Genomic DNA, 11,971 nt, shown 5'->3' with positions numbered 1-11,971 from the left:
TTAAAAAATTAAGTTGTACAAAAATTATTTAATTATATACTTTTTATTACAATTTATAGTTTTCAAGTTACTTATTATAAATACTTCTAGCAGCTATTTCATTCTTGTCCACAGTTCTGTGAAAAACAATCAACAGGAAATTTATTTTAATCATATGAGAGCAATATTCAAAACATCAATCTGCTATTTATCTTATTGCTCTCTTCATGTGTGTATAGCTTAGAAAATTCTAAAGTAGCTTCTTCAATGAAGAAAATAAGGTTTTCACATTATTATTTTCTCCCAGGTAGAAATGCTACCATATTTCATTCTGAAACAACTTTGTACAATCACATAATGAGAAAAAAATTCTTGTAAAACTTGAATAAACAAGATCTCTTTGAAGCTTGGCAAGCAAATATAGGATCTCATCAAAATTTTCTGAAGGAAATGCATAAGAAGTGTTACACCTCAATCTTATTTAGATGAGTTGCCCTTTTTCCCTTTATTTGGTGCAATTAAATATGTTATGAAAATGCTTAATTAAACAAGTTCTACTTTTATGGACATATAAACATATGCTTATTCAGAAACAAGCCACTACATGATGTTGTGTGAATTGATATAAAGATTATTTGCTATTTATATGTTACTACACCACATGTCAGAAGAATCTAGAAAGAGCACCAATGCACAAAATAATCAAAAAATATGACTATGTTCCTGTGTTCAAAAGTATTAGTAAATAATTTCTGCAGACACTGTAATTGAAAACAATGTTAAATGACTATCTAGTTCAAAAATTACCCTCTACATATATGGTTGGAGTTTACCTTGTCCTCTTCTTCCCTTTGAAGGGAAAGAAGAGGTCAGGAACAAATTATCCTCCTTTTCTGGAAGTTGCCCAATAGAGACTCAGGATCAACTGCATCAGGGAAAAAGCTGGAAGTTTGTTGTATAACAACAAACCCCCTCATTATTCTGATGTAGGGTAAACCATGAAATGATTGCAAGGCTTTCAGCAGCACTAAACAATAACGAATTTAATCCCGCTTGGTTTTTCCCCACAGATAGATGCATCAAGAAGGAAAGAATCATGCCTTTTGCTCCTGCAGGTAACCAAAGTTCTTGACAGCATCGATGTATTTATTTTTTTCATTCTGCATCATCCACAGCAATTGGTCACCTTCCTGCAAAGTTCAGCTACTCAGATAACAGAATATGTGTATTTTCATATTATTTGACATTTAAAAATATCTCAGTAATTAACAATCACATACTGCATTTGGCAACTAGATTGCATAAACTTGTGAAAAAATAATTCCTAGAGATGTATGGTGATTGAAGGTAAATGTAAGATTAGGCAAACTAGATTTAGCTTGTGTTCTAAAAGTACTTAATGCAAGTAAGCAGACTTTTTTTAAAGTAGGTATCAGTATCTCAGTTGTGCTAAGAGATAACACTACTTATACATATGTATATACACAATTAAATGTGTATATATTCAATGTGCATTTGAAATATATTTTAAATATAAATTTATATATTTAATCAAAACAGGCACCTGTAACTAGACAGGAAAAAATCAGTTTCCAGTGCAAGATATTTGAAATAAACAAACATATCCAGCAAAGGTGAAACTATCTTACTTAACAGCTTGCTTGGATGTGCATTTGAACCTACTGTCTGCCATGAAGCAACGCAACACATCATCAAACATGCAACTGGATTATCACAAATGGTCAACTAGTAGAAGCCACAATTGAAAAATAACTACATTTACTATTCTTTCTATATAAAATTCTTTTCATTAATGCTCAGCAACACGCATTTGGCAGCTCAACATTTTTTTTTTGAAGCAGCAGTTAACAATGCAATTCACAAAACAAAGATAAGCTCAATGGTTTCCAGGAAACTGAAAGATGAAAGAATGCGGAGAGAGTCAGCCATGGCTTCAAATGAAGAACAAGTGAAATAAGGTCAAGCTAAAACCTAAAAGAAATTCAGCAAGGGCCCAGAAACCACGGTACAGACACATTTCAGTTGGATTGAAATTTCACAATGCATTTCAACAATGCATACAATACATTCTTTGGTATATTAATTCACTGGGGACAATTTTATTCCCCCCCAAGGGGGAACTCAGATTCTAAAGCCCCTAGATTCATTACTTCAAGCATAATACTTAACAACTTTCTGTGGTTTATATCAATTTTAAAGCATGTTAGAGTCGTATCTTCCAGCTTTGTGTGCTTAGTCCCAGACTTAGCTGAAACCACGAAGCCTTACAGCATAAATGAGATAAAGTGGAGTGAAAAATTCCATAAATGTTACAATATCGAAAGCCAGCATCTACTAAAGAGCCTGCTCCAGAAATATGATGAATATATTCCTCCTGCTTGAAGAGAAGGTCATAGTAAAGCTACTATTATATGAATACATTCCAATAAATAAATTTTGTAGTAGTGGAAGAAATACAGAATTTTACCTTTCATAAAAATGATTATTAATAAAGTTACCCTTATACCTACTGCAAGTTACTCCCTGACACACAGAGCTAAATTCTGCTTAGTTAAACTATCCACAGTTTTCCATCTAGGAAACAAAACCAAGCAAACAAATGAAAAAACAAAACCAAAATATTTTATCAAGAGATTTTTTTTTTACATTTTAGAATAAGTCAACTCTGAGACATCAAACTTGTAAAATACTGTATTTCAAAATTATAAAGCCCACTATAACCATGCATTCAGAAATACCATTCCTAACTCCTAACAAATCCTCCTCTACTCAGTGCAGAGAATTTACTTCCAATTTTACACAGTGAATTACAGTGGTTTAGGAAAGAGTAAAGGACAAATTTAGATGCAATGTGAATTCTAAAAACATTAATTTTAAATAGACAATTTAAGTAACTAAGCTAGAAAAATAACTGAACATTAAAAGCTGCACAACTGGAATCTTGCGAAAAGCAAGAGGTGATCTCTCACAACTTGTATTTTATACCACAGAAATGACATTTTCACCAGTAATAACAGCCCCTAGAAGCATGCCAGGGCTTTCCTTCTCTGACATCCAGTGAACAGTGCCACCTATCGAATAACGAACAGTATTTCCAGAAATCATCGTATTATTCCGAAAACACGGCATAGACGTTCTCCCCCTCCCTTCAAGCCAAGCATTCAGTTCACTTTTTTTTTTCCACAGTTTCTTGACAGAAAGCAGTTTTGCTGCTAACATTGTTACAGAATCGATGGCCAAAATACTACTTTGTTATAGAAACAAGGCTCCCAATCCACAGTGTGTAAGTCTTGTGATTTTTAGACATTCCCACACCAAATAAGAAAAATTTTATTTAATTATGTATGTGGCATAATTGAATTACATAAGGAAGGAGATACCACACTGTTTTGTCCAAACTTCTCTAGTGATAACTGTATTTTCCAGAAATAAGATTAGAGGGTATCAAGGACACCAAAAAAAAAGAGCAGTATTTTCTGAAGTCTGTTCTTTGTTCACACAAAAGAAGTGCACATTTTCTGTATATTTTACTTTACTGTTAGAAGGAAAAACATACTTTCATTCAGAGTTGAATACTTCTTTATTTATGCTGGCAACCAAAGTATTTCACGGAGGACCTAATACACAAATATGTGATCTCTATATGCTGTGATTTCAGGGTCATGCTACAGAGCAGCAGCTGCTAAGATGACACAGTATGTCCCCCTGAAGAAGCCTTACCAGGTGCTGCATAGCACACAGCAATGCTAGGCTGGCCATCAGTTACACACTGGTACATACACAATCTAGCCATGGAAAAAAACATGTGGTATGTTTCAAGAGTCTGTGTGTAATGTGATACCAAACAATACTGCTATAACGCAACTGAGACTTGGAACTGACCCATTTATATACAAAATATTTGAATGAGTCAGCAGCCCACTGTATTTCCCAGGCCTGCTGTAGACTATCATACAGTTCCCAGACGCACTTCCTCAGATTGTGTTTGTCTCATGGACAAGGTCAGTAGTGACAAGAAGTGATATAAAGGTCAATGACTAGGAAAAGATTACAATATGCAGGCTTATTTTATCTGTTTACCCATTAACCTATTCAATATATTGAAGTTGTGCAGAATTCCTATATTTACTTGCCTTCTATCTTTTAACTGTTTAGTATAACAGAGCAGCGTATTAAGATGAAATTCTAATATTGTTTTGGTACTGCGAACAGATAAGAGCCAAATATGCTGCCTTACTGTAGTCACACACACATGTGAACAGCCTCTAAAGCAAACACTGTCTCCTTGTCTGAAGCCTTTTTCCCCATGCTCCATAAATACTCCATAACGGCTGTGCAGTTCAAGCACTGCCAGCATAAAGGTTGCATAAGTAGATAGTGGCTGAAGTTTTTGCAAATGCACAGCAGCAGTGCTATCTGTAATTGAGATTATGCCACTGTGGTTATGCTGCTATCTGAACCACAAAGCTTTTGGTTTGCACTGGAGATCCGTTTTTCAGGGTAATAAAAGATAACAGGAACAGTATTTGTCCTAACACTGATTACTGCAGAAGGTAAACCTACTGCTAAATAAAGACCTCCACAAGCCAAAGGTAGACTACATGGATTTTTGGTCTGGCATAACAAATTCATATTTATGTTTTTAAGACTACATGAAAAACACTAAAATCAGATACACACAAGAAAGATTTCTACAATGCACAGACATGAAAAAATTACTATTTTTCTTTCAATGTACTGATAATAAAGAAATATTATCACCTAAGGAAATGTGTAAAAATTCTTGATCCTTTTCCTTGTAGAATATTTAAAAAAAAAAAAAAAAATCATCAGATTGGGGAGGGCAAGTGTCAGGAGGTCTCTAATCCAACCTCTTGCTCAAAGCAGGGTCTGCTGTGAGATCAGACCAAATGCCTTATGGCTTTGTACAGATAGGTCTGCAAACTTTACAGGGATGGCAATTTCACAGTCTCTCCATGCAACCTGCTTCCCATTCTTAAATACCCTCAGAGGCATTTTCTTTTTCTTTAAATCCAGTTGGAACCTCCGCCTTTCAGTTTATGAATATTGTCTCTTGTTCTCCCACCATGTAACTCACTAAAGATACTATAGCTCTGTCTTCCGTGTAATGCAATCCTTGTTATTGGAAAGCTAGTTAGGTCTGTGTGAGTCATCTTTTCTCTAGGTTAAATGAATCAAGTCATCTCAGCCTCAGTGGCCCTCTGCTGAACTTACTCAGGTGTGTTAACACCTTTCTTTACTGGGGAGCCCAAAACCGGCTGCAATGATCTAGACACAGTCAATGAGTACCAGGTAAAGGGGACTAACTACTTCCCTTCATCTACTGGCTATGCTTATTGAGATACAGCCAAGTACACTGTTAACCTTTGCCACTGTAGGCTATGCTGTTCATGTGTAGGGCTCATGCGTAGTCTAACATCCACAATGATGCCAGGTCCTTTTCAGCAGGGCTGCTCTCTGGCCAGCCAGGCTCCACCTTGTACTGTTAGAGGGAGTTATTCCTCTCTAACGCACAACTCTGCATTTGTGCTTGACAAATTTCATACAGTTCCTCTTCAGTCAGTCCCCTCTTCCAACCTAACACTCAGTGAGTGGCAGCCCTGTCACCCAGCTTTCAGAGCAGGCCTAGTCATTTCATCAGAGACGACCATCAGGTTATTCAACCATGACTTATCCTTGGAAAAGTCATGTTCACTATTCCCAATCACTACACCTTCTTCATCTGCACACCTCTTTTATGTCAATTGCCTATACTGATGCCTCTCGCAAACATAAAAAAACACTTGCGGTTTCCTAGCAAAAAGCCAGGTTCATCAGGTTACCCATGCCAGCTGTCATCTCACCTCAGTCTCTTGTATACTACTGTGAGTTTGCCTTCTCCACACAGCACATTCTAAGGAGAAACAAAAGCTTTCTCATCTCAAAGCAGAAAAATACTAAATGAAGATGTTAAAATATTAAAAATATGCATATATATGTCCAGGTTTTAACCACTGCTACCAGCTCAGTAATGCAGTAATGTTCTTCTGAGTCTTCAGCCGTTTAATTCTTGACTTCACCTGAGCAAGGCAAACCTTTTGGGTCAAGGCAATCCCAGGCCCAGCTGCAGGTTGGACAGAGAAGTGATGCAGAGCAGCCTGAGGAGAAGGCCTTGGGGGTGTTGGTCAATGAGAAACTGAGCATGACCTGTCAATGTGAGCTCACAGCCCAGAAAGCCAACCGTATCCTGGGCTGCATCAAAAGAAGCATGACCAGCAGGTCAAAGGAGATGATCCTGCCCCTCTACTCTGTTCTTGTGAGACCTCACTTGGAGCACTGTGTGAAGTTCTGCTGTCCTCAACATAAGAAGGACATGGAGCTGTTGAAGCAAGTCCAGATGAGGATGATAAGGAGGCTGGAGCAACTCCTGTGTGAAGACAGGCTGAGGAAGTTGGGGCTGTTCAGCCTGGAGAAGAGAAGGCTGCGTGGAGACCTCATAGCAGCCTTCCAGTATCTGAAGGGGGCCTACAAGGATGCCAGAGAGAAACTCTTCATCAGGGATTATAGTGATAGGACAAGGGGTAATGGGTATAAACTGAAACAGGGGAGTTCAGGTGAGATATAAGGAAGACATTCTTCACTGTGAGGATGCTGAGGCACTGGAACAGGTTGCCCAGAGAAGTGGTAAATGCTCCATCCCTGGCAGTGTTCAAGGCCAGGTTGCACAGAGCCTTGGGTGACATGGTCTAGTGTGAGGAGTCCCTGCCCATGGCAGAGGGGCTTGAAGTAGATGATCTTAAGGTCCTTTCCAACCCAAACGAGTCTACAATTCTATGATTTCTTTCCTGTACTCTTAAGAGGATCTGTGCGAGATCCAACATAAAAATAAATACCAACACTGGCTTTCAGGTCAAACAAATGACAACTGTATCATCTTAGGACTCTCCTTCTGAATTCATCTGTTTTTCTAATGTTTTACGTATTTTCTCTCTAATTCTCTTCTAGCTCTTTCAGCACAGATCAAACTGCTTATTTACAATGTATATGTAAAAATTAGTAAAAAGTTTACTGAAGTCCTTGAGGTTGCCCTGTCACAAGTTTTTAGTTAAATTCCTTATCACAACTTAAGAGCAATGTAAAAATTATACTCGCTGAAAGAGAAAATAATAGAATATATTACTTGAGAGAGGCACGTCAGTTTTGTTTTGTCAGTCCTGGCTCTATGACTTAGAAATAAATATAATTTCTGCCTACTAGGTTAACAATAGGATGCTTTTGGATTTAAAATTGCCTTTTCCCTACCCACTTTCATGCCAAGTAGTAATAAGGATGAGATGTGATATACTTGTTCTAAAATGGTAATGATTTTTACTACCATTTCACTTCCATGCTCCTATTTTAAAGGCCCTTGCATCTACGAAATTCATGTATTAAATGAAATGTAAGTTACAAAAATACACTAAATCAATTTAGCAAAACTAAATCACACAATAACTTAGTGTCTACAACATTGCCACCAGACCAGCTCCTTCAAAGAACACTGAATCATATAAGCCATTAAAAAAAAAAAATCCTTTTAGCATGTATTTATTTATGATTGTTTATGCTATCCCCCACTGGGGAGGAAGAGAGGAAAATAATTTTTTTCACTTTGAAAAACACTATGTTAATGGGAAACATGCATTACAACTGAAAATATGTTTCCCAGATTGGCAAAAATTGAGACTTTTGCTTGTATATTTCCTTGGGGATTCCTCCCCAGAGAAGGTTGCAGAATTCAACTGTATAAACTTCAAAGTTTCCAAACTGAGGGGAAAAAAATACAACAAAAATAGGAGACTTACACGATTTCTCTCTAGGGATTTCAGCTGAAGATCTATTTCTTTCAGACGATTTTGTTGATCACGTTGTTCCTTATTGTCTCGCAGAACCTTTTCACCTGGTACTGCTTCTAGGCTTCTGTTTCCATAAACCAGAGACTCCTGACAAAAGGAAAAATAGGCAGAAGTCAAACATATGACTTCATATTGCTTCAAATCCAGATAAGTGTTCTTTTCATTTCTATTAGGAAATCATTCAAATGTTTAGAATAATGTGTCAATTTCAAATTTGGCAAACGCATAATGTTATTACACACATTTTCAAATGCAATAGCTAAAAAACAGGCTGTACTTATTTCAATAGAAGTATTCTTCACCTTCATGTTTTGAGAGGAATTTCTTGATGCTTAAATTCTGCAACAATAAAAATGCACTGAGACTAGGGGAGACTGAATGAGGGGTTCAAAACTTGCTCCCACTAACCATACTGGGATCAGAATTAGGCCAGAAGGGAAAGGAAGAACTGAAGTGACTGTAGGGTTTGTTTACTAGTATCATGGTAAATGAGAAATAAATCTCTCTTTGGGTTGGAGTTAAATGCACAACCTTTATTAAAGATTTTGGTTACACATTCTCACATCCTTCAGTAGCTCTGGATAGGAACCTGAAGTTTCTATCGGTCCTGAACACATTCAAGGTTCAACATTACATGTAATTTAGATCATTAAGAAAGACAAGTATTGGCAAAACAGAAAAGTTACATTGTAATTTGAAAAAAAACCAGGGCATTCTCTTGCAAACCAAAGATCCTATAGAAGAATCCAAGGAATCCAAATAGTGGTAGAGGATTAAAAAAAACAAAAAAACAAAAAACCACCCCAAACCGTTAGCCAATTCAACCCAAAGGAACACAAGCAACCACTTAATGAAAACACTCTATTCATTCTTATTTTTAGAAGCAGCTCAAGCAATCTTAACAAACACACACAAGAATTTCAAGTAGCATGTCTAAGAGAAACAACCTCTGCAATTTAACATTCAACAGAAAATTTCTTAACTACAATATATAAAAAACATCGAGCATCTGTAAACTTTTTCTAAACATGAAAAGAATCCATGAGTTCTGACATTTAAACCAAACTAGTAGTAGCCTGAAAATAGACTCACTTTAACATGGCACAAATCTTTGAATATCTACAATAAGCAATAGTTGGCAATACCACAATGCCACTAAATTTTCCTGTAACAGAAATATAAACAGCACCATCTGTTAATGGCTAGAATCTCTCCAAACTGGGCTGAAGTTTAACGTGGGACACCTAAAGCCAAATTCTTGATATTGAGTGTCTAAAGCTAGGCTTCTAAATACAGAGAGAGGGGTTTTTAATTAAATGTGATGCCCAATGGCAAGAAATCTGCATGACTGACATCTATACAGAACATGAAAAACCAAAGGACTTAAAACTTGTTTATTAATACATGAAAAAAGGATACCATCTTTATATCTACAATATAAATACAGAGTTGGCAAGGCAGCTCAAAGCATAACTGAAGCTCCAATATGAGGAATTGCTTTTATATGGCTTTGTTCTTCCAGCGATTTTAATACAAATGAAATTGTTCACGGAAAGGTGGGAAGGAAGATGGTGGCATCGTATTTCTTTTTTTTTTTTTTTAAAGTTATAGCTATTTCTGCAATTACATTTCTAAATCCAATCTTTTGATCTTTGCATATATAGATATATTACCATGTGAGCAGCTAGTGCTCAGCATGGATGAGAGCTGTAGTTTTGATTAGTTTTAAAAATCAATGTTATGAATATGCTGCTATAAGAATATGCTGCTATAAGAATATGCTGCAACTCATGGTACTGAGAAGTCACTAAATGCTATATTATACTTCCTGGTGTTTTACTTTGGGGCTTGTATGCATGGACTACTGGTTGGTATTTTTCTACGAAGTCAGCCTTCAAAGAACAGCTCAAACTGCAAACAGCATCTCTGAAAATAATATTGCTGCAGTACCAGCTGGATTTAAAAGGTGACAGTGAGAGGAGTCGAAGTCAAAAAGAGTTACTACTTTCCATTTACGTTTTTGAAGTAAAGCTGTATGCAGATCTCTGTCTTTCAAATATTTTCAGGCATACATGTTTCATTTTGCCAACAGCACAGCTTCTGCCAGCACTTATGAGTAACACTTGCAAACTGTAGGAAAACTGTGTATCCCGAGTTATTTTTCCTTTTATCACATTATCATTTTAAGCCTGTTTGCTTCTCTCGTAAGACATTAATGTTCTATCAAATAAAATTCTTAACTGGGATAAACACGACAACTTTATTCTCCATAAACTTCTTTTCAATATTGATCTCTGCCATACCACCTAAAGAATTCTTGTCAGAGAGTGTGGGATAAAACCTGGACTATGAGCATTTATGAGAAACCAGAAGTAAAAAGTACTTGTTTCAACATTTCTCCAACATCAATATCCACAACTGACATAATTCTAATTAGATGATATGGTAAAAAAAAAAAAAAAAGTTATTATTTATTCGCTCTCTCTTCTCTCTCTGATCAGAATGGTTTTGCACGCTCCAAGTACATTCCCTCCTACTCCTTTTTGTAGGAGGGAACTTACACTCTTTGTAAGTCAATATTCGCATAGAAGCCGTTCTACCCTTCTGAACATTCTGGCAACCAGTTTTCTATTGTTTTTTCTGTACTTGTTATGACAGACCACAACTGCACAACAGTCCACCTATATGGTGCACTATAGATGTGTACAGCGGCACACTGACATTTTCTGTTTCATTCTGTATTCGTTCCATGATTGTTCCTAATTATTTATTTGGTATCTGATCACTACAAAACATTAAGTTACTGCTTTCACTGCAGTAGTTCTTACAGTCTCATTTCTCTCAGCCATGAATAGTAACTGATCAGAACTCGCAACATATGAATAAAGTTGAAACTTTTCCCCAGTTACTAATTTTTTAATATTTTTCTCAAGATGTCATGAAATAAAACTGGAAGTATTATATCCCAGAAAAAAAATTATTCTCAGTGTTTCAGATGCTTCAAAACATTTTGTGTCTCAATTATACAGCATATGTACATAGGGGAATTCAGTTTGAGATTAAAGATCTAAATATCTTAAAAGATAAGGTAGAAAATAAACTGTTACACAAGGGAATACGTAAGTACTTAGCAACAGCCAAAGCTGTAACGATCACAGTGCAAACCAGAAATATCCAGTATTTGAAATGGCTAGATTTATTTGTTGCACTCCCTTTTCTCCAAAATTCTGATGTCTATTCTATAGACATTATTAATTCTATAAATGTTTATTGTATAGACATTTACAAGTCTATAAAAACAAAATCCCAGCTAATGAAAGGTATTAGTGTCATACAATCTTCTTGAGCCACAAAACTCCCTTATCAGCCTATTAACCTGCTTCTAACCATGCCCTGAAATAGATATCTATCAAAATTGTCTTTTTGGTCAAGTGCTGGCATAGAGTATAGGCTATCAAAGAGTTCACTAACTGAAACTTTAGTTTCAACTAGACTCATTCAAATATCTTCAGAATTTTTATTGTTTTGAGTATTTAAACTGCCAACTGTAGTCTACTGCTATAACTGAAAAATGAATATTTTTCTGATAAAAGAAACCCAATCAAGTATGAAAGAACTCAAAAGGGTAATATAGAACATTAATCATCTTTATAGACAATCAAACAGACAGATATTATTGGGTTTTTAAACACCACCTCCATTTCTTTTTATTTTCAGTTTGTCAAGCTGGTAACTGCTCATCACACAGTCTTACACTTAATATTCTTTATCCTACCATTTTCCTGTCTCTTCCAGGACTACATTCAACTTAATTTTTCGGGAAGAACAAATTAAGCAAGACAGAAGCATTTTTAAATATGTAATTAAGTTGGCACCAGAACAAAGAAATGTTTCAGAGAGAAATGCAGTTCTGATGAGAAACATTTCCATGTAAAAGAGAACATTAATCATGGAAAAGCATTCTGAATCCATCTGGGCTCGCTGCACAAAAAGACAAATCTGTATGCTTCTCTGTAACAGCTCAGTGATGGTACTGCAGGATAATTAAAGCCAGTTGTTAAAGATTTCAGAGTCAG

The 11,971-nt window shown here is 36.0% G+C and overlaps 1 protein-coding gene across 1 annotated transcript in view; it reads right to left on the bottom strand.

The window, feature by feature from the left end:
* Positions 1–7,844: 7,844 nt before the first annotated feature.
* Positions 7,845–11,971, bottom strand: part of FSIP1 (fibrous sheath interacting protein 1) — a gene marked incomplete at both ends in the record, with an annotated part of 25,775 nt that continues 21,648 nt past the window's right edge. Inside the window, one exon of the mRNA XM_010012454.1 lies at positions 7,845–7,982. Within this exon, the coding sequence (XP_010010756.1) occupies positions 7,845–7,982 (138 nt within the window). The remainder of the gene's footprint in view (positions 7,983–11,971) is intronic.

Source organism: Nestor notabilis, unplaced genomic scaffold, assembly GCF_000696875.1.
Source record: "Nestor notabilis isolate BGI_N333 unplaced genomic scaffold, ASM69687v1 scaffold2534, whole genome shotgun sequence".
NCBI classification, from domain to species: Eukaryota; Metazoa; Chordata; class Aves; order Psittaciformes; family Psittacidae; genus Nestor; species Nestor notabilis.
Note: the sequence above shows the minus strand (reverse complement) of the source record. Positions and strands in the feature narration are given on the sequence as shown.